The sequence below is a fragment of the Monodelphis domestica genome, chromosome 7 (assembly GCF_027887165.1).
Source record: "Monodelphis domestica isolate mMonDom1 chromosome 7, mMonDom1.pri, whole genome shotgun sequence".
Lineage (NCBI taxonomy): Eukaryota > Metazoa > Chordata > Mammalia > Didelphimorphia > Didelphidae > Monodelphis > Monodelphis domestica.
This window is the reverse complement of record NC_077233.1, coordinates 143,922,023-143,948,919: the sequence shown is the minus strand read 5'-3', so window position 1 is coordinate 143,948,919 and position 26,897 is coordinate 143,922,023. Positions and strand designations below refer to the sequence as shown.

General features: G+C 47.0%; 2 protein-coding genes across 9 annotated transcripts; both read left to right on the top strand.

The window, feature by feature from the left end:
• Positions 1-73: 73 nt before the first annotated feature.
• RHOT2 (ras homolog family member T2) lies at positions 74-20,125 on the top strand. 5 transcript variants are annotated; one of them, XR_008913550.1, is made up of 21 exons: positions 116-275; positions 437-495; positions 3,125-3,206; positions 3,378-3,421; positions 4,016-4,069; positions 5,472-5,524; positions 5,687-5,795; positions 6,788-6,889; positions 8,330-8,428; positions 8,704-8,812; positions 9,456-9,576; positions 10,674-10,758; positions 10,996-11,141; positions 11,250-11,350; positions 11,442-11,572; positions 12,119-12,199; positions 12,941-13,063; positions 13,344-13,546; positions 15,119-15,232; positions 19,274-19,351; positions 19,458-19,587. XR_008913550.1 is itself a non-coding variant. In XM_007499225.3 (20 exons), exons 1-20 carry the CDS (start codon positions 239-241, stop codon positions 19,287-19,289), a joined length of 1,863 nt encoding a protein of 620 aa, XP_007499287.1. In that variant the 5' UTR covers positions 113-238; the 3' UTR covers positions 19,290-19,407. The 5 variants fall into 5 exon arrangements, 4 of the variants coding, with proteins under 4 accessions (XP_056661716.1, XP_007499287.1, XP_056661717.1 ...); XM_007499225.3 differs by lacking the exon at positions 19,458-19,587 and having other exon boundaries at positions 113-275; positions 3,384-3,421; positions 19,274-19,407; XM_007499224.3 differs by having other exon boundaries at positions 19,274-20,125.
• RHBDL1 (rhomboid like 1) lies at positions 19,522-26,897 on the top strand. Of its 4 annotated transcripts, none has more exons than XM_007499223.3 (9): positions 19,522-19,614; positions 20,885-20,931; positions 23,373-23,534; positions 24,176-24,400; positions 24,477-24,625; positions 25,097-25,209; positions 25,298-25,398; positions 25,513-25,573; positions 25,928-26,897. In XM_007499223.3, the coding sequence occupies exons 2-9, from the start codon at positions 20,926-20,928 to the stop codon at positions 26,197-26,199; spliced, it is 1,089 nt and encodes a 362-aa protein (XP_007499285.1). In that variant the 5' UTR covers positions 19,522-19,614; positions 20,885-20,925; the 3' UTR covers positions 26,200-26,897. The 4 variants fall into 4 exon arrangements, with proteins under 4 accessions (XP_007499285.1, XP_056661718.1, XP_056661719.1 ...); XM_056805741.1 differs by lacking the exons at positions 19,522-19,614; positions 20,885-20,931 and adding exons at positions 21,887-21,959; positions 22,063-22,151; XM_056805740.1 differs by lacking the exons at positions 19,522-19,614; positions 20,885-20,931 and adding an exon at positions 21,555-21,959.

The following is a 26,897-nucleotide window of genomic DNA, read 5'->3' as shown; positions in this document are numbered from 1 at the left end:
GATGGGGGTGCCGATATCCTCCAGGAAGGCCAGCGTTGACGGGCTGGGTGCAGTGCCCACCGCAGAGCACGAGGGGGCGCGCTGCAATAGTGCGGCGGCTGTCTGGGGCCGCTCTAGGCCGCTGACTCCCCGATGCTCTCTGGGGCTTCTCGGCGGGCCGGGCAGAAGCTAGGCCGGAAGTGCGGGCTGAGGGGAGTCAGCGGCCGGCTGAGAGGCAGCCGCAGTCTCGGCTGGGACCATGAAGCGGGACGTGCGGATCCTGCTGCTGGGCGAGGGTGAGACGGAGTTCAGTCAGCCCGGGGCACTTGCGGCCTGGAGGGGTGGGGGGAGGTGGCAGGGCTCCCGTGTGACCTTGGGCGCGGACCGGGGAGGGCGCAGCGCTGACCCTTTCCACCTTTCCCTGCCCCCTTTTTCTCCCCCGTGCCTCCTCCCGCAGCCCAGGTGGGGAAGACCTCCCTGATCATGGCCCTTGTGGGCGAGGAGTTCCCTGAGGAGGTAAGTGCATTCCTGCCCCTACTTTACTAGGCGCGAAACTGAGGCTCTAGGAGGGAGCTTCCAGGCCCAGAAAAGCGGCAGGACTGGTCCGGCACTTAGACTACACGCTGCGGTTGGCTTCGTGTAGGGAGGACCCGAGCCTCTGGGGGCGGGGTGGTGGTGGTGGATGGGGAGGGGGAAGGCCATCCTGGGAGGGCAGCTGTCCAGCAGCGGGACTGGCTCGGGCGGGGCGAGCACTCCTTCACCCCGGGGCCATGGTAGCACCACTGGAGGCTCCTTGGTCCTTTGCTTCCCCCCCCCCCCCATCCCCTTCGAGCTCCATGACAGCTTTGTGACCCCCGAAATGAAAGGGCGCCGGCACCCAGAGACCTGGAGAGGGACAGAGTCAGGTAGGTGGGGACGAAGCTCTAGGGGGCATAAGTGGGTCTTAGAACTTTAGGCATGAAAAAAAAACAAACATTAAAAATCATCCAGTTACTGACCAGAAAGGGACACAGAGACAAACAGTGAGAGAGTAGCCAGACTAGTACTTGAGCTCAGGTCTTCCCATTGGTCTGGTAAAACAAATGCTGCCTTGGAATGGAAAGGCCTGAATGATAATTCTGACATTAACACATAGAAACCACGGACTTAATTTCCTTGCTAGGAGTCACTTTACATCCCTGAGCCCACGGTTTCCTCTTCTGGGCAGTGAAGGAGTTTTAAGTCTTTGCTAGCCTAGTATTTTTTTTTCTCTTACCCTGGGTTGGAGATTAGCTGCTTTGTGTGAAGAGGCTGAGATTAGCTGCTTTGTGTTCCTTGGATTTAAGTCTTTGTCCTTTGAGAAACTGTCAATGCTCTTGACTGAGAGGGCTACCTCCAGAGATTACTGGGAGAGGAATGACCGATTTAGCCATAAGCAGCTCACTGTATTAGCCACAGGAACTCTCAAACAGCCGTCTTCAAGGTGTTTACATAGGATCACAGGTCCAATGAATGAATTAGGAAGACCTCATTTTCATTCATTTGCTTGTGATATGCATAGAACTACAGAAACTATTATACCACAGTTCTCAGACAGTAAGATGATGACTTCCCTAAAGCTTATGCTATCTTGATTTTCTTTTGTATTTCTGCCATCCACTTCTCTGTAGTCACTGACCGTGAATTTCTGTGTCTTAAGGGTGTAAAAAGTAAAAAAAGAATAGAGGCAGGTAATGAGTACAACAGAAACTTCAGTTAATCAACAAAGCTTTATTAAGCACCTGCTAAGGACTACATGCTTAGATAGGCACTCGGAATTACAAAGACTACAATGAGACAGTCCCTACTCTCAGTGAGCTTCCATTCTATTAGACATACACCATACTTATGAATACATGACATATACAAAATACAGAGTTATTTGGTGGGGCCCAGGGAAATGACTAGCAATTGGGGAAATAAGAAAAAACTTCTTAAATGAAGTGGCTCTTAAACTACACCTTGAACAGAGACAAAAGATATTCTGAGATGTAGAAATGAGATAGGCGAGTCTTCCAGGGATGTAATATGAAAAGGCATGGAGCTGAAATGTCCACAAGACCAGCAAGTATATCAGTTTAGCTGGATCATAGAGTACATCATGGGAGTAATGTGTGACCTTAAAAAGGTCAGTTGGAGCCAAATGGGGAAGAGTTGTAAGTGTTTATTCTAGAGACAAATAGAGAAGCTTCTTGAGTAGGGTAGTGGCTAAATTGGAGAAGACAACCTTGTGGTAGGAGGACAGTTTGTGTTCCAGTGGAAGAAACATTGACTTTGGAGTTCAAGGACCCAAGTTTGAATCATGGCTCTGCCATAGGCAAGTAATCTCTTTGTAATGCTTTCCTTATCTGTAATGGGGGGGGTGGGGGGTATGGAAGCCAATAAAGGACCTTTCAGGTCCTTTCTGGTTATAACTGGGTATTCCTTTGTCATGACAATGAGGTAGGCTAATTTTTTCCTTTTTCTGGAGGATTATGATAAGACATGAAAATGTCATTGGATGACATGCATAAAACCTAGTGGAATTGCTCATTGGCTTAGGGAGTGGGGTAGGAGGAAGGGAGGGAAAGAACTTGATTCATGTAACTATGGATAAATATTTTAAATTAATTAAATAAACTTTAAAAAAAAAGAAAATGTCATTTGACTCCATCCCTTATAGTGCTTAAAGGGTACTAATAATGGTGTTATGGATCAATGTCATTTCTTCTCTCACTTCCATGTAGTAGAAGTAACTTGTAGATTCCCAGGCCAGGTAACTGTCACCATTTTTTCCAAGCATAATTTTTTACTTCAGTGCTGACATTAAGGGAATTGATGAAATCAAGCAGCTAAGCTGCTAAATATTTCCCAACATATTTTTCCTGAATCATAAAGGAAAAGGTATGAGTTGACCTCTGGAACAGTGGCTTTAGTCATTTGTAGACAATGATTGGTGTGTAGAAAGGGTTTTATGTTATCTGGCCTTGGGGCCTAATACTTTAGGACCTTGGCCACAATCTTGTGACTAGCAGAAGTTCCAAATCTTTTTATTTCTTACTGGTGTATCCCATCCTCATTGTGGAATCCTATTCCTCTATTCCCACAAATCTTCTCTGCCCTCGTGTGAATACTTGTTTTTTCTAAGGTTCCCCCTAGAGCTGAAGAGATCACAATTCCAGCTGATGTGACTCCTGAGAAGGTGCCCACCCATATTGTTGATTACTCAGGTAGGTCCCTTCCTCCAAGTGGTCCTGGGAAAACACTCCAGCCCAAATATTCTGCTCACAGAGTAGCTCCTTCAGCAGAAATCACCCTACACTCTTCTGTCTTGAGTGTTTATCTAGGTACAAGTATAAGAGGATGATTTAGCAGTGGGTAATGGTGTTTTTTAATTTCAGAAACAGAACAGACAGAGGAAGAACTACAGGATGAAATTCACAAGGTGAGATTGAGATTATGAACTATGGGATAAAATGGGGAATAGGAATAGCCAAAGTGGTAGAATATGGTGAAAAAACAACAAAACAGAAATCCAGAGCCCTGGTTCTCATTATGGCTTTGCCATTTACTTTTTTTATAACTTTGGGTAAGTCCCTTCACTTTTTTCAGGACTTCGATGAGATTCCCATTCCTATTGTGAACAGAATTAGATTTAGGTAAACAATGAAGCCTCTTCCATTCCTAACATGCTAAGATTCTAGGGCATGAGCCTTATATGATGCAGGCTAGAGAGAGGCTTTCTTCATAAAAGGGACTGGCTTTGGTGCCTTAATGCACTGTCATTCTGCTTATTAGAACCATCTTTCATTGTTTATGGACTATGAATAGCATACCAATCAGGGGAGTGGTCTCAACTCCTGAACTGAGCCTAGCAACACTTGGGCAGAAGGGCTGGAAATGTAGTGGCCTGAGACTGAATAGAGAAAGAGATAGATGGGAAGATTTTATAGGAGTGAAGATCTCCCTGTTCTAGGAGGAGCATTAGATGGTCCAGCTTCTAATTTCTCCCCATTCCCACTCTGGATCCTTTATGCAGGCAAATGTGGTATGCATGGTATATGACGTCTCTGAGGATTCCACCATTGAGAAGGTAAGAGAGTAGCTTTCAGCTTCAGACTGTTGCTGAGGACCTACAAAGAAAGGAAAACAGAAGCCCCATCTTAGAGTTATGTACAGTCCAATGAAAGAGCAATTAGATTCATATGTAGGCATTAAGGGAAATCTTTGATTAAGTTATTCCTCACAGTCTTTTATAGAATCCTTGCCAAAATAGCTACCTCCCCATCTGTTGTTATTGGAGCCACAACAACTTGGATGATTGAAATTACAGAGAATCATCAAATCTCATTTTATCAGTAATTTTAAAATCTATTTCACTAAAGCCAACCAAAAGTAGAAATTCTCCCTATTGTAATGGGAAATATAAACACTATCTATATCCCTTTTTCTTTCCCCTGTAGCTTTAAGATGTTAAAAAGCAATGAAATTCCTAAAGGCTAAAAGGGAGGGGAGAAATGCATATAATTCACATACTGCATAACCACTTCCATAATATCCAATATTATAGTGCTGATTGTAAGGACTAGAGCATTGCTATTTTGTATTTTATATTATCTGCCCTCTTCTCTAGAAAGAATGTAGGTAGTGAATTTTATTTTCTTTGCCATCTGTAATAAACCATTACTTACGGGGGTGGGGGGTGGGGGGGTGGGCAGCAAGTGTATAAGGGTCTATTTTGCAAGGTTTCCCTTGTAGGCTGCTTCCCAGATTGACAATTTGGAGCTAATGCATGTGTTTTTGCCCAGGGCACAGCTGGGTGTGTCTTATTGGTCTGTTTGGCTCTCATGGTATTGGCTCAGATATGGCTCAAACCCTCATTATTAAATTTTCCTTGATTTACTCCATCTGAAAGTAAATCTCTCCCATGAACCTTATTATTATAGTTATTTGTTCACATCTCTCCAATTAAGAGTCAGAATGGTATAGTGAATAAAAATCTGGTCTCAGAATTCAGAAGACCTGAGTTCAAGTCCTGCTTCTGACAAACTATTTTTGTGACCCTGGGCAAAAGCATTTAACTTATGGACTAGAGGTGTCAGAGGGCCATAATTCCAGATTGCTACCAGAATCAGATTAAACTGTAATTTGAAAGTGTTTTACAAATTAGATAACATAAATAATGTTAATTTATGGTTTTATAAATCTATATGCAGCTGCAGAGATCTGTTCCTATTTGAATTGGATACCATTGTTGTAGGCAGCTTTTAAGACTGAAGTTTTAGATTCTAATCAGCATTAGCAGAGGAAATTCCATCCTTCAGAATTCCAGTGAAATCACAGTTTGTATATCACTCCCTTATCTCTAGTACTAGGAAAAAAAAAACTTCTGTGGAGTAAAATCTCTTACTTATCTTTGTGTCTCCTTGACACTGTCTCATGGTAGGTACTCAATAAATGTGTTTTTGAATGTTGGGCGGGAAATTATTTTTCAGATCAGAACAAAGTGGATTCCATTGGTGAATGGAAGATCAGAAAAAGGGCCCAGGTACTAAGTGTGATTTCTCTGAAATGGGTGGGAGGTGGCTCTGTGGTATGTATTCCAAGCACAACCCTTTATGTCATCTGTACATGGGTCAGACTTATTTGTTATGGAATGGTCCCTAATTCTTCCCCTCTGTAAAACTTCTACTTCTCATTATCTTCCCAGAATCCCTATTATTCTAGTAGGGAACAAGTCAGACCTACGCTCTGGGAGCTCCATGGAGACCATTCTGCCAATAATGAACCAGTTTTCTGAGATAGAGACCTGTGTAGAGGTGAGTGACAGGCCAGGACCAGAGAAGCCATAAAGAACAAGTAGAATTATATGAGAGCATAGCCCATCCCCCTCTAGGGAGCTTCTCTCAAATGATTTGTTTCCAATTACTGCTCCTTAAACAGGGATAGTAAAAAATAGTGAAGGAATCTGGTGATTTAAAAGGATATATATTAGATCTGGGATTTCTCCAGAAATCCAGGTGTAATGGTTTTGATTTCCTCTGTACTAGCACTGTTTTGGGACCATAGAAGATCCAGAAAGTCACAGTGTCTGCCTTTAGGATGCTTGTAGTTTAGTGGAAGGATAAGACATATAAAGAAAAATACTACAAGCAGCAAATTAGAGAACCAAAAAAGGGTGTAGGAATCAGGAATTTGTTTTAATTCTATTGTAAAAATGAGAGGAAAAATCATCAGCTGGTATGTTCAGGTAAAACTTCATGTAGGAAATGGAGATTTGAGCTGGGCATTTATGAATGGACAAGATTAGAGCTAGTGGGAAGGAGAGAGGACAGTATCCAGTTGGTAGAAAGGGAAACAATCCAAGTAAAAAGAAATAGGACTGCAAGGCATTTTGGAGGGAAGTTGAATAATTTGCTTCACTGAAGAATTTCTCAGTGGGGGATTGTGGGAAGTAAGACTAGAAAAGAAGTTTGGAGCCAGTTTAGAAAGAGATTTAAATGTCAGGCCAGAGTTCAGAATTTCTCCTTGATAATGGAGAGGTCATCCTTATGTGTATTCAGCATGCTTCTTCCCTGCCATGACTTTGAATCAAATGAATTGTTCCAATTTTCAGGGCTGGGGAAGGAACAATTCTGAGGAAAGTTGTGTCTTGACATTAACAAGAGTACTTATGGCAGCAGTTCTATATTACAATTAGTTTTGTTCTTGAATGGGATCTCTGATTTGATTCCTCCTGACTCCAGGCCCATCTTCTGGAATCTTGAATAGATGTTTCTCCTCATATTCTGTTTTGTTGGATTTCTCCTAGTGTTCTGCCAAGAACTTGAAAAACATATCAGAACTGTTCTATTATGCTCAAAAGGCAGTTTTGCACCCTACAGCCCCTTTGTATGATCCAGAGGAGAAGCAGGTGAGAATGTGGATTATCTATGTGAAGGTACCTGGGTTTGGCTTCCACTTTGAAGTCAAATATGTATAAATCTTGACCACTGATCATTCCCCTACAAATCCTTTCATATTTCTTCTTTCAAGTCTTTAAGGATGATTCAGGAAAAAGGCAGCTTATGTCAGTATAGAGTCCTTTGATCAGATGTCAGACCCAGAAAGGCTTTTAGTGACCTTATCTAATCAACTTTCTTTTTTGCCTTTCTAATTTTTTTTCTAATTACATGTAGAAAAACAAATTTTTAACCTTCAGTTTTGCAATTTTGAGTTTCAAATTCTCTCCTTCCCTTCCTCACTGAGAAGACAATTTGATAAAGACTATACGTGTTTCAGTCATGCAGAACATATTTCCATATCAGTCATATTGTGAAAGAAAACAGACAAAAATATTTTAAAATAAGGTTAAAAAAAAAGTACACTTTGATCTGTATTCAGATTCCATCAGTTCTTTCTCTGAAAGTGGATAGCATTTTTCATCATAGACCCTTCAGAATTGTCTTGGATCTTTGTATTGTTGAGAATAGCTAAGTCATTCACAGTTGATCATTGTATAATATTGCCCTTATTATGCACAGTGGTCTCCTGGTTCTGCTGGCTTCAATTTGTATCAGTTCATGTAAGTCTTTCCAGCTAATCAACTTATTTTACAGAAGAGGAAACAGAGGAAAAGACTTGCCTTGTGAGTTAGTGCATACCTGGAATTAGAACCCAGATCTGCTAACTGTAATATCCAGTGCTTTTTCTGGTTAGCTGTTGGCCAATTTATATTTGACTTAACATGGACCAAAAGCTCAAAACTGAGTCCTACAAACTAAAGGTTCCCCTGGGCCTAGGAAACAGACCTTCCTCTTTATTCCCTGAGACACCTAATGGTACCATTTTTTTTGGCTCCCATCATACAACATTAATTCACATTGGATCCTTCAGGGGATAGTTTTGCACATTTCACTTGTATCCTTTCAGCAACCATGGTGTTTGGTGATACAGGTCACAGATGCTATCCAAGGGAACACAGCCATTTGTACCAGTAGGGGTCAATTGAACCATATGTTATTGAAAGCTTATACTGCTCAGACCTGGTTTTAACCCAGAGTTCTGCTTCTTTTCCTACCCAGCCCTTGCTTGAGCTGCTCCCAGAATAAAAGAGATAGATATCGATATCTTCTTGGTTTTTTTACCCCATCTGCTTTTCTGAAGACTGGCAAAAAATAGAATGATGGGAGCAGTGGGTAGAGAAGCACAGTTTGACTAATTCACCAAGTGGATAATAGAAAGTAGATAAGAAAAAGATCCTCTCTAATTCTTGTTTCTCAGCACTTCCAGGAATGTTAGGCTTCTATGTGTTGTGGGGGTTGGCTTCATGTGACTTTGCTAGGTGAACAGGTTTCAGTTTATTTCTTCACAGCTAAGGCCAGCTTGTGCTCAAGCACTCACTCGCATCTTCAGACTCTCCGATCAGGACAACAACCAGGTGCTGAGTGATGATGAGCTCAATTACTTTCAGGTGAGTGCTGGAGGGATTATGACAGTAGGGGCTATTGCCACATTAGAAGCATCTTCTTAAGCATTTTGGTATTTTCAACTTTCTGTTCCTACCTTGTCACATTCACTTGGAACAAATCTTACTAATTCCTTTTCCTGACCTTACAACTAGTCCTCTGATAGAAGCTCAGGGTTTATCTAGCTGGATATGTGCATGATTTTCTGTGCAGCATTTGGGCTGAAGATCTTGCCTCCCCCATTTTCTTGATCTTCCATTTGCATTTCTCTTGTGGTCAGAAATCATGTTTTGGAAATCCTTTGGCCCCTCAAGCCTTGGAGGATGTGAAGATGGTGGTGTGTAAGAATACAGCAGATGGTGTGAAGGATGATGGGCTGAGCTTGGATGGTAATTTTTGACTTGAATGTATGTTCCCCTTAATCCTTTTTTTTTTTAACCCTTACCTTCTTCCTTAGAATTAGTTACTATGTATTTGTTCCAAAGCAGAAGAGTGGAGAGTTAGGCAGTGGGGGTTAAGTGCCTTGCCCAGGCACACAGGAAATGTCTGAGGCCAGATTTGAAACTAGGACCTCCCATCTCTCGGCCTGGTTCTCAATCCACTGAGCTACCCTGCTGCCACTGCCCCTTTATTCCTTATTGAAGGAACTTCCCATCAGGTTGTCCACACCAGGAATCCAGACAGACAGGAAGATGCCTTTACTATCTTGTTATATTACCTGATTCTGCTTTAAGCTCAGGCTGGTATACACAGAGCTCTCTACAACCTTGATGCCTTGAATTATTTTTTTAAAGCTCATAATGCTTTTAATGAGGTCCCAAAAGGTTAGTTGACTTGCCCAAGGTCATAGTGAGTGAAGAATTAGACAGGAATGAATTCCAGACCTCCTGAAGTCCAGTGTATTGCTTAATCCATTCAGCTAGATCCAACTGCTTGTCTTATCCCTGAGTTCCAGAGGTTCTATAATGGATCTGAAAGGGTTTCCTAGATAGATATTGCTCTTCTGAATGCTACCCCCAACTTCTCCTCCAGGCTTCCTCTTTCTGAATACCCTCTTCATTCAGAGGGGCCGTCATGAGACCACCTGGACCATCCTACGCCGCTTTGGCTATGACGATGAGCTGGAGCTGACTGATGACTATCTTCATCCACTGTATGTGACACTCTGAGGTCTGAAGGGGATGGAGCTAGAGAACCATGCTAGGCTTTGTTTGTCCTAAGAAGCCAGATTCTGGGCCTCTCTGATTAATCTGATGGACTGCTGTGGAGTTATCCCATTACTCAAACCTAAGAGGACCTCCTTCAAGTTAAATGTGTGGAGCTGATGGTCCTGGTCACTTTTTTGTACCAGGAATACCATATTCCCTGCCTGGTGATTCACCTAGGGTCATCTTAGCTATTATATTTATCAAGTGGGCATGTTATAGTTGGGGCAGTGGAAGTGATAGTCAGGTATATTCATGGTTTCCAAACAAAACAATAAATCTGAGCACTATCTTAAATATAAAACCTGATTGGCATAATAATCCATGGCAAAATCAAATTAGGGTTTGCTGCTATTATTCCCCAGCCATCTTAGCTCAGTGCCCAAACACAGTAAATTTCTGTAATCAGGAAGAAAATCATGTAACCCAGCCTACATTCCACAATCATTTCTGATTTGGGGACCTCCAGGGTATATCCTCTCTAGAAAGGAGAGGGCAGGGCCATGCTATAATTATCTGTGACCTGTATTTCTGAAGCATTGCCTTAGAGGTAGGCAATTAAGCAATATACTGAGTTCAAATTTACTTAACTGGGCAGGTGGTAAGCTATCCTCCTGTAGAGAATAACATTTCTGGTAAGCAATGCAGTAATTTCTCTGTAATGTTGGCCTTGGTGAACTTGTACCTTCCATGGCTCAATATTTGCTAAGAAAGTCTTTTACCCACCAGTCACCTTCTATTGATTTCCCACTTCTTATGGGGGGATGGTTTACAAAAGAATAAACATGATTCCTTTAGTTCAAATGGATCTAAGTCAGGAATAACTTTTCTGTGCATATTTGGATGGGAAATCTCTTTAGTTAGGTGAGCATGAGGTTCTAAATAAGCTATTTATTAAGTGGTCAGCTAGGGGTGAGCTGTGATAAGTAGAACCTATAACTTAGGAGTTATCAGTTCCCCAAAACATTTGATCAAGTAGTTAACTGCTTCAGGCCTCTTCTCCCCACCCCACAGCCACCCTAACAATTTCCTTCTCCGCTTATAGGATCCGTGTTCCTCCTGGCTGTACCACTGAGCTCAATCACTTTGGTTACCAATTCTTGCAAAAGATGTTTGAAAAGCATGACAAGGTGAGAATTAAGAATACACTTCAAGCTCACCCAGCCCAGCCATCATTATTTTTTTCACTAGGTCTCTCATGCCTCTTTTCAGTCTCTCCCATTCCTCTGTCTAAAAACCGTAAACACATTCCCTTTTCCCATTCTCCCTCTCCAGTCTTGACACAGTCCAGTCACAACTATGCCACCATAGTGGCATTGGCCCACCCTTTTCAAGGTGGTCATTTGAGACACTGCTTGTGTTTCTAGGACCAAGATGGAGCCCTCTCCCCTTCTGAGCTTCAGAGCTTCTTTAGTCCATTCCCTTCTCTGCCTTGGGGCCCTGAACTCTACAACACGGTATGCACCAATGATAAAGGCCTGCTTTCCCTGCATGGATTCCTCTGCCAATGGACGTAAGCGTAGTCCCTCTCCATTCCCCTTAACACATGTTCACTTTAGACTTCACTAGGCCTTCTCTTGTTCCTCATAACTGGCTGCATTCTCCTTTCTTGCTTCCCCAGATTAGTAGCCTACCTGAACGTTCACCACTGCCTGGAGCACCTTGGTTACCTGGGTTACCCTATCCTATGTGAACAAGACTCTCAGACACATTCCATCACAGGTAGGAGGCCTCATTAGTTCCCATGGAACGTGAGGATCATAGAGATCTCCTTCATGATTACTGACTGTATCATGTATTTTCTCTGCTAAAGTCACTCGAGAGAAGAAGATGGACCTGGAAAAGGGACAAACTCAGAGGAACGTCTTTCTCTGTAAAGTGATTGGTTCTCGGGGTGTAGGCAAGTCAGCATTCCTACAGGCTTTCCTTGGGAGGAACTTAGAGGTGAGTTTGTCCCTTTTCCCATTGTATAGCCTTGTGATGGCAAACCTATGGATTGTGTGCCAAAAAGGGCACACAAAGCCCTCTGCAGCACACCTGCAATTGCCCACCAGAGTTTGTTACTAGAAAGCCAGAGGGATCCAGAGCAGTGCTGTTCCCTTCCCCTTCTCCATGTACCTGAGGACATACCTCACTTTCCCTCTGCTCAGTATCCCAGTGGGAGCTCTTCCTCTCTCCCCTGTCTGGGATAAGGGAATGGCAGGGGTGGGTGGTGGTAGGGTGGGCACAGCACTCAGTTAGGGATGGGGTGGAAGGGTGGAGGAGTGGCCCAGCACTCCACCTCTAAAAGGTTCACCATCACTGGTATATATAGATCTGTTTATATCTTTCTATAGATTTTGGCTGATAAAGCCACAGTGCCTCATACGGTCTCATCAAAAAATCAGGGAGGCAGGCCCTGCTGGGGATGGAGGTGTTGGGGCACCTTTTGGGTATGTATTTCATCACTTTAATATCCTTTTGTTCATCCATGCCTGCCCTTGGTTGCAGGCCCTCAGGGAGCACCCAGGAGAACAATCCTTCTATGCTATCAACACGGTGCAAGTCAACGGGCAGGAGAAATATTTAATAGTAAGTCTGGGGACATTCAGAGATGGTGGCAGCTCAGGGAAGGGTCCATTCATCTCTGGAAATAAGCATCTGGATCTGCCAGGAGATGGGATTGCTATTTTCTTAGAGAGATTTAAGAAGGAGAGATTTGACCACCAAATAGTTCTGTTTCAGCCAGAAACAAGGATAACTAACCATCTGATACCTACTTTGGGGATTGAGGTGCCATTCCTTCCTCCCATGGTCATATTATAATTTCATCACTTTGGGATGTTTGCCCTTAAAAATATAGAAAGCACATTTACATATTTCTAAGCACTTTCCCCAAGAGAGGAAGGTTAGGGTTCATCCTTCTTGTAGTTAATTCTCTGATAGCTAGGAAACTGTGTGCTGCCTAAAAAGGGGAGTTTTATAGAAAGCCTCAATTTGCATTTTGGACATTTTCTTCATCTGTCATAATAGATTGGGTATCCCTTGTGCATTTAGATATCATGTTTGCTTGTAAGGAGACTAAAGCCCCAAATAGGGGTAACAAAGAACTTGACCATGGTCAGAAGTTAGAATTTGAACTAGTAGCTCCAGGCCTATCCCTGTCTTCAGCAGAGGAACCTCTGGGATATAGGTACTTAGTGCCGGTTCAGCTGTGGGAGGCCTTCTTTCCTGGCCCTGGCCTGAGAAGGGAGTGACCTGCAGCGCATTGGTCTGGGACCTGCTGAGAGCCGACTCAGTGCTCTCTGCCTTTGTTGTCTCCCTGTCCCTCAGCTGTTTGAGTCAGAAGCAGACACACAATTGACCACAGCATCCAGTGTAGCCTGTGATGTCGCCTGCTTGATGTTTGCTGTGGACGACCCTAAATCCTTCATCTACTGCACCAGTATTTATAAGGCAAGTCATTCATTTGTCCCAGATCTTTTTCTTAGAAAGGAAAGGCCAATCCCATACATAGGGCTTACTGTTTAATACCGAGTGAGCCTGGTATGGGGAGAGCATGGGTCTCACATGGGCAGGGCTCCCACCCTTCATAGTATTGTTGTAGGCATTTCTTCAGTGCCTGGGCATCTGCCAAATGAGTTGTACTTCCCTAGTAACCTTGCTGCTCCAGGATCCTCCTCCCAGTGAGCCTGCAGAGATAGTTCTCACACTGTGTTCTCTTCCTTTTTTATAGCAATACTACATGGATGGACAGATCCCCTGCCTCTTTGTTGCCACCAAGTCTGATCTGCCAGAAGTGTTCCCCCAACATGGGTTATCCCCAGCCGAGTTCTGCTACAGGCACCACCTCCCTCCACCATGTTTCTTCACCAGCACCGGCCCCAGTGCTTCTAGCACCACTGTTTTCACTCGGCTGGCAACTTTAGCCGCTTTCCCGTGGGTACCATGGTCGGCACACAGAGAATTGTTATTTTTAACAAAAAAATAATCAGACTTCAATGTCTTTGGGACTTGAGGTTCTGTGGGAGAGCCAGCCTCTTGAGATTCTCTTAGGGAATCTGATGTGATTTCCCTTGAAGAAGGGAGGGAATAAGTATTTTTTTAAGCACTTACAATTTGCCAGGCACTGCACTAAGAAGTCTACAAGGGAAACAATAGTATGTTACAGTTCTACATTACTTTTCAGAGTGGTTTTATAGCCATCTGCTCATTTGATACTCATAATGACCCTATGAGGTCATCAGAACAAGGATCATTAACATCATATAGAGGAGAATAGTGAGATTTGGGGGCAGCTAGGTGGCACAGTGGATAGAGTCCTGGAGTCAGGAGGACCTAGGTTCAAATCTGGCCTCAGATACTTCCTAGCTAAGCAAGTCACTTAATCCCCATTGTCTAGCCTTTACAACTTTTCTGCCTTGGAACCCATACTTAGTATTGATTCTAAACCAGAGGGCAAGGGTAAATAAATAAATGATAGACGGACAGATAGAAAAAGAGAGATTAGATAGATGGATAGACTGACAGATAGATAGACATAAACAGGCAAATAGATAGAAAAAAAGAGAGCTTTAGAGAGACTCGGGGATTTGCCCAGAGTGGCACGAATAACTGAGAACCAGTCCAGGTCTGCCCAGATTAGTGCTTTTCCCTGTTATCCCAATTTAAGTGGTAGATGCCACTCAGTAAGTCTGAGCATTTCACAGGCCTTGGGATCTATCAGAGTGGGTGTTCTTTAACTTTCTCCTTACCCTCTGTTTTAGTCAATCATTTTGGACAAGGTTAAAACAGCCGTTGGTACTTCTAGAACACCAGCAATGTGCTTTTCGTCCTCCTTTAACTAAATCATGAGAGAAATCAATTCTTGCTATCCTGCTTGGGGACGTGAGTAATTACATCAGACCAGACCATTCTACCGTCTGGCTGGTCTCTCTCTCTCTAACGGTAGTGCCAAGGGAGAGCTGTAAAGAGAACCTGGTTACTTATTCCAAGGCACTGGTCCCAGGTTCAAAATATGCTATAAATATCCCTCAAAAAGCAAAAAGGGTAAAAAAAACCAAATAAATAGAAAGCAAAAAGGAAGAACAGAGTATCTAGAAATTGAGCATTTTCAGTGAAGGTCTACAAGTTGAAAAGATCTTGCACCTCACCCCTCACCCCACACACATGCATGTTGTCCATCACGCCATCTGAACATTGGGGGAAGTTAAAAAATCCTTAGGTACTCCCTCATCTGCTATGCTGTGCAGGGTTCTGTGTAAATGAGTATGGGTAATCATTCTCAGCAAGTAAGGAATGTTTATTCCAGTGTTTTCATCAGTCTTTGAATTAGGAGCTTTGTGATTTTCCTATGTTCATTTGGCTGGAATCAGACTCCTTTTTTATAGAAATGAGTGACTGAAGAAAGGCTGCTTTTCAGTGGTGGAGGGGCAACTGTACCCAAGGGAGAGCACTGGGAGAATAAATTTGGGCTTCTTCACCAAAGATTTATCTTCTCTTTTCCTACAGACAATTGAGTGATTTAGAACTTCGAACAGCCTCCTTTTGGCTCCGGATGACCCTGGGGGCCACTGTGGCTGCAGTCATTGGATTCACCCTTTACAAGACTCTGGTGAAGAACAAGTAAGGGGAACGTCTGGGTCCCACCAGACATTGATGCTGCAGTTGGCTTCTCTTCATCCTGCCAGGGCAGATCAGGGTTGCCCGTGCACTGGAGGAGCACTCCCTGATGAATTCTCCCTGCCTCTGCCTCAGAGCCCATTATATTATAGCCTCAACTGGCATTTCATGATGCACTCTTCCCATCTCACCAAGTCCTCTAAACTACATTCCCAATCTCAGGGCCCTTGGGAAGGGCTGAGGAAGCAGAGGGACCCCCAAGATCATAGCTTGTTTAGAATTTTTAAAGTTTTCAGGCTCAGTCTCCTAAAGAAGGCATCTACCTCTATCTGTCTGAAAGGGAGGCTTGGGACTGGCTTCAGACATTGGTGGGACCTCTCTGTCTTCCCTGCTTGATTTTAGTGGGGCATATGTGAGGGGAGGGGAACCAGGAAAACCCTAGCAGAAGTCCACAGTGGTGAACAGGAAGATGTTTCCTCCTGATCTCAACCTAGGATTACAATGGGGAGATTTGGCACCCAGAGAGACTGCCAAAATATAGTTTTTGGGGTTCTCAGCCATGTAGTCTCCTTCCATTAAGCATAAACTGTATCCCAGTCCATTCTTACTCATCTGTATCTGACATGCTGATTCCCAAAGTGGAATCTCTACCAATGTTCTGGGCCACATCTCTTCTCTTTCCCAGGTCTGTTTAGATGTTCCCAAATCTCCAGCTTCCTTCTCTTATACTTTGCTATGTTCTGAGAGTTTGTGCCATGCTGGCATTATAAAACTGAATTCCAAAAGATCTTTAGTTGGGAGGCTAGAAGGCCTATGGGTTCAAATTGGAATTCTCCTTAGGAAATCTCCATCTCTGGGTCATCTCCTCCTTCCTTTACTCATCAGGCTTGGGGCTCTAAGGTTTCCTAAGCTCAAATGCAGGCTAAAGCTCATGGGTCTGGGAATTGGGACAGAATCAGGAGATAGCCCCTAGAGCAAAGGAGGCCATTAAGGATTTTTCCACCATGAGTGACCCAGATTTTGAACTAATGAAATAATCATCCCGTGTTCCCCACTTCAGTATGCATACACATCAGGGCATGAAAAAAAAAAGTCATTTTGTTTCCCATTTAAACTGGAAATTCTATCTTTTCTATGACTAAGACCTCATGCTTTGAAGACCTCATGTCTTTTTGTGTCAGCCTAAAACATGTCTCTTCATCCTCAATCTTAGTGTGGGCTGGAATCCTCTTGACATGCCTCTCTCTTCTCTCCCTGTTTCAATTTTCTCTCCCTCTGTCCTTTTTTATGAATACATATTTCTTGACAAATCCTCCACTAGGAATTCTCTCCCCATTGCATCTGTGTCTGTTGCCCATTCCTTCCCTGCTGGCACTCATCTGGCTCCTGAATCTAAGGCAGGGTTAGAAAGGCAGCCAGTTAAGCAAGGAGCAAGCACTTGGACCTTTCAAGTACACTCAGGGTAGGGCAGTTTACGTTGTGCTGTTGCAATAGTGTTATGTAAACTACCTTTTTATGCAGTAATCTATTTTCAAAATAGGATCTATTTTAGAACCATAGCCTGGTTCTGCATATCTGGAGCACAGCAGTGTGTGCTTGGTACACTGACATCAAGGGCCTGCATTAATTGTTTAGTTTACTTTAAAGGAGAGGCTTTGTGTATTTATAATAGGTATTTCCCATGAGGCTGACTGAGCCGTATTCCTTTATGAGCTGAAGAAAGGGGATGCTGCATTTCTCTACAACAATCTCTCAAACTTCTCCAGCTCCTAGATGATAAGCAGAGGCACATCCAGAAGAGAATTATTGGTATTGATCCACCATCTACCAGCTAGGATCTTTGTCCTGGATTTGGCCCTTTGTAGCTTTGCCTTGTAATGTCATCGAGGGTGACAGTTTCTGCTGATCTGGGGCTTATAAGGCAAGACTTTACAGAGGGCTAGACAAGAAAAATTTTGGCCATCTTTTTCTAAATAAATAGCTCCTGAACATTTGTCCTTGAGGCCGAGGGCCATTTTTGGTAGGGACTGATTCAACTGTAGAAAATACAGGACCAAAGCTGCATTGTGTCTAAGAAGAGAACCAACTTGAGATGAGTGTTTATTTTTATTTTGAGATGTGGCTTTCAGTGTTGAAGGGAACAGGAAAAGCCCCTACCTCATGGGTTTGAGAAGTGGGGAGTGGACTTCGGGTTCCCTGTGTCCTGATTCCCAGTTTGGGAATGGATTCCTCTTGAGAACCAGTGCCCCAGCCAAGGAAAATATATGAGAAGAGTTGGTGTTTTCATAGTTATAATGGGCTTTTCCTGGGTGTGGGAAAAAATTGATATTTGCTGTCAGGAGACCCTGCTGGTCACCAGCCTTCACTGGTAGAGTTTGGGTAACTGGTTTAGCTTCAACGTGGCTTTGATGATTCTAATCAAGGGCCTCATCCCAGGATATCTCCTTTTATCACTGATCTGCTCTTCATGCTGCTCTAACATCATTTGGACCAGCATCCTGCTGCCAAGGCTACTCCCATCCAGCCCAGGAGGAAAAGTCTGGGTTGGGACCCCAAGAAATGCCACTTCTCACCTGCTTTTCGTGTTTGAATATCATGTTCATGTCCAAAGCCATATAATTTTATGATGGGATAAACACTTTTCAATAAAATAAGTGTTTGTGCACACCAAGACTGGGTTTGATCCACCAATATGAATCAGCTGTTGTAAAGACTGTTGTACAATTGGCTGCCCAGACTTCCAAAGGAAACAAGACCACACAACCAAAGGGAGGAGAAACCCACCATTGTCATCAGTGTTTTCTATATAATGTCCTCTCCATCTAACCTAACGCTTGACTTCAAGACCCTTTTGACTTACCTTTTGCATCTTACACCCAATGGTCAGAACCTAACACTGACCGTTGTTGCTGATGGTGAGCACTAGGTGGTATGAACTCACCTGCCAGTCAGTGCCCTTGTGAAACAACACAGACTTGTAGCCTAGGAGGTCTAGACAGGTTTGAGAGTCAGGACACCCGGGTTCTAAATGTGTCCAGGCCTTTGTGACCTTTAGCAAGTCATGGTGGCATCTCTAGTGGTCAGTTGATATAGATGATGACATTTACCTCAAGATCTGACAATTGGCGAGAAAAGTACAATATGTGAAAGTAAAGGGCCTGGATGAGGGGCCAGCAGGGTTTGTGTTGATTTTCCTTCTGTAAACTAGTATAAGGAGCATGTCCCACTGTGGCCCAGATCTGGCAAGCTGTTTCAGCCTCTCTGCTATTCCCCCAACCCATCCCCTTGTGTCTTGCCAGGGAGCTTTGGGGAGAAAAACCACTCTAATGGCCTAATACTCCTGCTCTGAGCAACCTCCTTCCTTAGGCCTATTTCTGAGCAGACCGGCTTGCTATTTCTAACCTTCCAGCATCCTCTAGGGGCATTAACTGCCAGGAGTAATTGCTCCTTTTCAGCTCCCCGACAGGAGGTTATAGATTTCCGAATGGCCCTCTGAGGGGGTTGCTATGGTAACCCAACAGCCTCTGTCACAACAGTCATAAAGCCAAGTCCACTGGGGCCAGATTTCTTTCCCCTGGTATCTTCTCAGCCACACAGATTCTGGTGGGTTAGCATGTGAGCTTGGGACTGGATCCTCAAAGGACAAGTCTTATTTCTGGCCACCATGCCATGCCCCCCCCCCCAAGAGACAAGGGTGGTCTCTCTCACCCCTGGCCTTTTCCTGACGTAGGAATCCAAGAGCTGTGCTCTCTAGGGGGGCATGATCTGGGCTTATGAGCAAAGGAATGCCTCGAAGGCTGCCACCGTACTAATAAAAAGAAGACCCCACCTCCAGGTTAGGCAGGGCTACACAGGCAGCTTAGTTTTCACCAGATGCTTGTCCAGCTTCCTCATTAATGCTACATTATGTTCCAGGACCCCAAGTTCACACTTTTCCCCTAAAAATGAAACCGTCCACTGCCCCTGGAGTCAGAATCAGGTTCTGGGGCAGACATGGAGCCTGAGTTTACCAGGCATTGCTTGTGTCTCATTATTTTTGAGCAGGTCCCCCCAGTGGTGACAGCTGCAGCTTCAAAACTGAAAAATCCACTATTTGCTGTTGTTTTCTTTGGCAAACTTCTGGTGTGTATCCTGTGGAGTAGCCCCCTCTTCCCTTCACCTTTTCACCACCTGTGAGATTCACCTGGAACATACATGCATGTGTCTTGAGTATGTGTGTTGGGGAAAGGGGAGGGTGGTGGATTTTTTTTTTTTTAAGCTTTCTGGGCTGAGGAAGGGAATCAAGCAGAAGAGCCCTGTTGCACAGAGCAGATTCTCAGGATGAGACACTAGCCATTGATGTTCCAAGAAACCTTTGCTAGGACACTGGAGGAGACAGAAGAAAGGTGAGACCCCTGAAAGGAACTCAGTCCCTATTTGAGGAGAGCGATCGAATGCATGTTGATTCTGGGTCATACTGATCAGAAGAGCTTCAGGAGGTCATTAAGGAGTCCACTATGGGCAGGAATAGTCGGGAAAGGTTTTGTGGTAGGAATTTTATTTTGAAGGATCAATGTTGATTGGGGAAGGGAGGCACAGATTACCATCTCCTCCAATGGACTGATCCAAGGTACTTAGCAGATGCTCAGAATCGACTGCTCCTGGTGACAAATGCACAAGGTAGACAAGGTGGAGGAAAAGGTGGCTGTGTCTGTTCCTTGGCTTGTTACAAAGGGCAGGATGGCAGTTAGCCAGCCACCAAGCCCCTCTCCATCCTGTCACTGAGCATGTCCACCTGCTCTGTTTCCTCGGGGATGTGCCAGATGACAGTGAGGGGATCTGTTGCCATCTTTCTCTCACCTCCCTCCACCCAAAACGATTTGCACAAATTGCATATTTAATAAATGTATGCTGAGTGAATGTTGGGTCTATTCGTGTGAGGTTTTATGTTGTACTTTATGGTTATAAACACATGACATTTGGTGCACATAGGCGACTGTCCATTTTTTGGAATGAAGATGGGTTGTGCCCCGGAGCTTAGATCTTTGAAAGATAAACATCCATAACTCTAGTAAAAATCTATCTACAAAATAGAATGCCAGTTAACACATAGCCCTTAAGGGTGCTCTCCTTTGCATAAATAATCAGCTCATTTGATCCTTGCTACAACCCCTGAAGATAACTAGGTGCTATTATCCCCACTTGAGAGGTGCACCAGCCCAGAGTCCTGTCAGAAACAGCATTCAAAGCTAGATTCCCTTCAGGTTCCTTCCAGGCTGCTGCTCCTCAGATGATATTTATCTATACACAAATGTGCTATCTGGGGAACAGTTGCTACAGGGTTTTTTGGGTTTTTATCCTTTCTTTACATTCTTTTTTTTTAAGCCCTTACCTTCCATCTTGGAGTCAATACTGTGTATTGATTCCAAGGCAGAGGATTGGTAAGGGCTAGGCAATGGGGGTCAAGTGACTTGCCCAGGGTCACACAGCTGGGAAGTGTCTGAGGCCAGATTTGAACCTAGGACCTCCTGTCTCTAGGCCTGGCTCTCAATCCATTGAGCTACTACCCAGCTGCTCAGCTGCCCCCCTTTCTTTACATTCTAAGAAAGATCTTAAGCCATTTCTACCATAGTTTTCACTGGTCCACTGAGTTGTTAACGCTCTTTCCTTCCTCAGATTGTCTGCTGACATGTCCTCTCCAGGAGAATGGAAGTTCCATGAAGGTAAGGACAGTCTGCATCGTGGCACCGTTGCACTCAGTAGATGCTTAATAAACGTTTGGTGGGGCGGATTCACTGATGCTCTTACCAAGTCTCCTCTCAGGCTTTGTACCAGCTAGATTTCGGGTAGGGTGGGGGAATGCAGCCTTTTTTCAGACCAGTGAGAGAGATGTAGGCATGCTATGTAGGCAGGGCGATGAATGAGAGAGACTCCACGGAGCTGTGACGGGAAATGGGGCCCCCTGACGCTCTGCGGAGCACCTACTATGTCCCCAGCCCCGTGGGAGCCCCAGAGACGCCTCCGACCGTGCCGGCTCTAACGGGGGCACCCCTGGGGAAGGAGACAGCGACTGGCCCTCAGTTTTCCCCTATTGGGTTTAACCCGATGCCCTTTACGTTGCAGGTGCTCGATAAATTCGGATGGATGAGCAATTTGTAAAGGGCTAACTTGGTCCCGTAAGGGCCTTTCCAGCGTGAGATCCTAGGACTTGGGAGTCTCTCCAGTGTGTGTAGGGGGGAGGCGGGGGGAGGGTCGTGTCTGAGGGAGGAGCGTATGAAGGGACGAAGACAGGAGAGGGGCGGAGCATGGGGTGTTTGCACCTTTGGATTGAGGGGTGTGTGTGTGTATGTGTGTGTGTGTGTGTGTGTGTCTCGGAAAGCGGGAGAGGACTAGGCTGTGTGGTTCTGAGAGTGAGCGGTGGAGGGAGAGGAGGGAAGGGTGGGACGTACGTGTACGCGGCGCGCGCGCGTGTGTGTGTCCAGGAGAGGAGAGGAGAGGGAGGGGGAAGGGGAGTGGTGGCTCCGTGACGCGCTGGCCCCTGTGTGCGGCAGCGGCGGCACTAGCGGGGGCCGGGGCCGGGCCGGGAGTGCGGCGGCGGTGGTGGCGGTGGCCGGAGCGGAGAGCGGAACGGAGCTGGGGCTGGGCCTGGGGCAGGGGCCGGGGCTGCAGCGCCGGGTCCGCGGAGCAGCCGTCCCCCCGCCCGGGCAGCTCTATGGACAGGAGCTCCCTGCTGCAGCTCATCCAGGAGCAGGTGCGGAGGGCGCGGGCGCGGGCGCTGGCCGGGGCCAGGCTGGGCTGGGCTGCCTGCACAGACCGCACTCCCCATCTCCCCTCCACCCTTCACATGCATGCAGAAAGACGTATGTACCGCCTGCAGCTGCGGCCAGGGGCTAGAACTTGGCCGACCAGAGAATTGCACCAAATGGCGAGCGGGCGCCTGAAGGTGCATCTCGCCATCTCCTCATTAGGGCTGCTCTCCTTCCCTTCCCAGGGATTCCGGGAGTCGTGCGCCGTCCGCTCCAGACCAGGGTGCAAGTTCTGCCTGGGGCGGGATTCCCCAGGGAACCAGAGCGGCGGGGGTGGGGGGGGCGGCTTGCCACTTGCCACATCCCTTTGCCTGCCTCCTTTCCGACAGGACGCCCCCTTACCCGCTCCTAGGACACCCTGACCTCCAAGCTGGCCACCCCCTCCCCACCCCCACCCCCACCCCCCCGTGGACCTGTGAGCTCAGCTCCCTTACTGATGCGCAGGGGCGGTGGACACCCCTGGGGCTGAGAATTAGGGGAAAGATGGAATCCCCCTCCCTGCCCAGGGAATGCTGGATTGCGGGTCTGGTGGCCTGTCAGAGCCAGTCAGTGATGGTGTGGTTGAGGAGCCAGGAGCAAAGGGCCCTTCTTTTCCATCCCTGCTCTCTGCTTCCACCATGTATCACCTGTCTAGCTGTTCTGCCCCCTAAGGATTGTCTAGCCTTAGGATGGAGGACATGCGTGACTCAACCTCAGCGTGAGTCTAAACAAGATTTATAGGGGCAGAAAGTTGTATTCAACTGTTCTCTGACCTACAATAGCATGAGGATGCAGGTTAGACCTCAGCAAGCGTATCTGACAGTAGTGGATGGTTGGGCAAGATACGGTAGTCATTCACAAAAGGGAGGAGACAGCCCCCTCCCTAAAAAGAAAGGGCACAGCCGCAGGCTCCTTTAATTCAGGCATTTCATGGAGTTGTTTCTTAGAAATTAGGAAACAACTAGCCTGCCCCAGGCCCATGGACCTGTGGCTTCCTTCTCCCAGCTCTGACAATAAATAAGGCAGCACAGGAGGCCTGGGGAGAGATCGGAGAAGGAGGGCCTTTGAGTTGCCAGTGAGAACCCAAGTGGAGAAAAGGAAGAAGCCCAGGAAAGCCAGGGCCCTGGGAGGCTCAGGAGGTCCCCTGCCCCTTGTTGTGGAAGATCAGCCTCACTATTCCCGAGTTACTAGATTCAGAAAAATAAGCTGCCCAGGGCCTGAGACAGATTTCTCCCCATCCCATCTCATCTGGATCCTGCCATCCCAGGGCTTTCTTTGATGTATGTGAGGGTGGGTAATTGAAAAATGCTGGTCTTGACCCCAGCTTCCTTGGTTTGGGCCTCACCCCCTCCCCCTTTCCTGGGCTTTTCTGTCTACAGCAGCTGGACCCAGACAACACTGGCTTCATTGGTGTCGAGAGCTTCACTGGCCTGGTGCACAGCCATGAGCTGCCACTGGACCCTGCCAAACTGGACATGCTGGTGGCATTGGCCCAGAGCAATGATCAAGGACAGATCTGCTACCAGGAGCTGGTAGACCTGGTCAGTGACAGGGGCCTCAGGCCTGTGACCTCTGCTCCCATTGGTCCCCTGGACCTTACTTCTAGGGTGATAGTGGAGGGGTATTTAGGGAGAACTTCTTATTGTGGGTCATGTTATCACTCTACCTGGGGGCGGTCTGAAAGAGATGATTGGTGGCATTTTGGCACAGGAAGCAGGCAGCAGAAGGTTTGGAAAGCATATTGGCTCTGGAGTCAATGGCCATCATTTCAAATCCTGCTTTTACTACTCATCACGGGTGTGGTTGGGACCAGCTGCTCCTTTTCTCTGGTCTCCTCATCTTTAGGTTGGAGGGGCTGGCCTGGAAAGTCTCTCTCACTCTTCCCAGATCTCAATCCTTCATTCCTCTGAGTCGAGGAGGAGGGCTGGGTGATGCCGGTTTCCCTGATCTCCCTTGAGGGCTTAAGTCCAAGTCAGAGACTGTAAGCATGTTGTACATGGAAGATGACTCCATTAGTCATAATCTTGAATGAAAAGCAAAAGTAATGGAACATGTTCATAAATCCTTCTCCACAACCTGGAAACTCGGTCCTCAGAACCGTCTGCTCCCTCTCAAGTGGTCCCTGTGTCCCCAGGCTTTCTGAGCGGGGTACCAGGGGCCCTTGTCTGTTTCTCCCTGGCAGATCAGCAGCAAACGCTCCAGTAGCTTCAAGAGGGCCATCACCAATGGGCAGCGTGCCCTGCCCCGGGATGGGCTGCTAGATGAACCAGGCCTTGGTTTCTACAAGCGTTTTGTGCGCTATGTGGCTTATGAGATCCTTCCTTGTGAGATGGACCGCCGATGGTACTTCTACCAGCACCGAACCTGCCCACCTCCTGTCTTCATGGCTACGGTCACACTCACACAGGTAGCAGCCTCAGACGCCCCACTCTTAGCCCTCAACTGCCTCAGGGGGCCAGACTGAGATAGAGTGTCCTCCCCAGATCATCGTGTTCTTGTGTTACGGGGCTCGGCTGAACAAGTGGGTGCTGCAGACCTACCACCCTGAGTATATGAAGAGTCCTCTGGTGTACCACCCTGGCCACCGTGCCCGTGCCTGGCGATTTCTCACTTATATGTTCATGCATGTCGGGTAAGAGGGGAGCGGCTGCAATCTCATGCAGGTAAACGGAGGGCCCTTAGAAAGAAACGTGTCCAAAGTTTCCCCCAAGAGCTACGGGACTCTGAGGAAATAGTCTCTTAAGTCCGGACCTCCTTTTCTAGAGCACGTAAAGCAGGTCAGGTAGGGATGAAGCTTGTTTCCCAGCCACTTGGAGACGGAGGCCCAGAGAGAGGAAAAGGGACTTCCCGGGGCCCTTCCTCGAATTAGTCACTAGCAGAGCTGGAGCTAGAGTCTAGGATTCCCTTTTGGAGCAGTTTGGAGAGCAGGGAAGGAATCTCCCACATTGGAGTGCAGGGGCTTGGGCAGATGGGGTTTTCAATAGGGCAGTCGTGATGCTGTGACATCAGTGAGGTGTTCTGTCCCCCCTGTGCTCCAGGGCTTTGTGGCAGCTGCTCTGTCAGGGTCCTGTTGCTCTGACCAGTGTCACATCCCCCCATCCAGGTTGGAGCAGCTGGGCTTCAATGCTCTCCTGCAGCTCATGATCGGCGTGCCCCTGGAAATGGTGCACGGGGTGCTTCGGATAGGCTTCCTCTACTTGGCGGGTGTGCTGGCAGGTGAGGTGGGCAGTGGGAAGCCATCCTGTCCTGAGGCATCTCGCTGGGACAGCTCCCGACATCTCATTCCTTTCCTTTCCTCCCCCAGGCTCTCTGACGGTCTCCATCACGGACATGCGGGCCCCGGTGGTAGGGGGCTCAGGCGGTGTCTATGCCCTCTGTTCCGCCCACTTGGCCAATGTCGTTATGGTAAGAAGAGGCACTGAGGATTTTGAAAAATCCAGCCAGTTGCATCCCCACCAACATCGAGGCCCGAGCCATTAGGGTGGGTTCAAACCCTGACCAGATGCTCCTTCTTCTTAGAACTGGGCCGGGATGCGCTGCCCATACAAACTGCTGAGGATGGTGCTGGCCCTGGTGTGCAGTGAGTACCTGCCAGCCCCCAGGGTGTGGGTAGAAGGAAGGAGGGTTGAATTGGGGTCAGGACAGCATTCCCCTGCCCTGAGGAAGCCCCATCCCTTCACAGGTTCTGAGCCTGGTCCGTAGGGTTCCTCTGCCCCCCAACTGCAGCAGCTAAAGGAGGAACAGTGAATGGCTAGCAGGGAGGAAGGCCACAGACAGGCACTGCCCCCTGGAGGTCACTCCTCACTAGATGACCACATTAGGAGTCTCCGAGGGCACCCACTGTGTCCTGAGGTGTGAGCGGGCCCTGCCAGGCTGGGGACTGCCCCAGGGGTTCCTTCATCCTCACATCTTGCTCCCCCCCCCCCCACCACAGTGAGCTCAGAGGTGGGCCGAGCTGTCTGGCTCCGTTTCTCCCCGCCTCTGCCTGCCTCAGGCCCTCAGCCCAGCTTCATGGCCCATCTGGCCGGCGCCGTCGTGGGCATCAGCATGGGCCTGACCATCCTCCGAAGCTATGAGGAGAACCTGCAGGACCAGTGTGGCTGGTGGGTGGTGCTGCTTTCCTATGCCACCTTCCTCCTTTTTGCCATCTTCTGGAACATCTTCGCCTACGACCTGCTGGGGGCACAGGTCCTGCCTCCCCCCTAGCACCCCTTGAAAGTGCCAACACCGCCACCCTGGTGCCACCATCTGCCAGGCAGCCAGGATGCGGTTGTTATTTTTCCCTATCGACGTGAACCTGACTGAGGTGGGTCTAGTGCCCAAGCCCAGTTCTCTGGTAACAAGAACTACATAAGGTGCCAACTTCCCACCGGATTCTAGGCTGGGCTGGGCATGCAGGTACGTGCATGTAACTTTGTGTGCAGGCTAGTCAGGGCACAGCCCTCCCCCCCCTTGGCAGGACCTCCAGGTGTGGGCCTGCATGTCCACTCTCTACTGAATGTATATGTTTTAAAGCTGCTTCTCCCACTCCTGACCCCTGTGCTCACCTGCCTGGGAAGGGCAGGGGCTCCCCTGCTCCCTCACCACCAGTTTCCCTCAGCTGGCTCTTTTCTCTCTAACTCCCCAGTTGCCACAGGGACTTCAGTTCTGTGGCCTCTCAAACCTTACACTGGTCCTGGGTCTAAATCCTCTTCCAAGTTTTCCTAGCACTAAGGAAGCTATGGTTTGAGGCTACCCTGTGGAAGGTGGGAGGGGGATGTGCCTGATGGAAGTCTGGGGTAGTAACCAGAGGAGAGTATCCAGGGGAGGAGAATAGAGGCCTCACAGCCTCCAGAGCAAAGAGCCAGTTTGATGGATTTGCTGTCTGAGCCTTTTTGGAGTATGAATAAATATTTTACACAGCA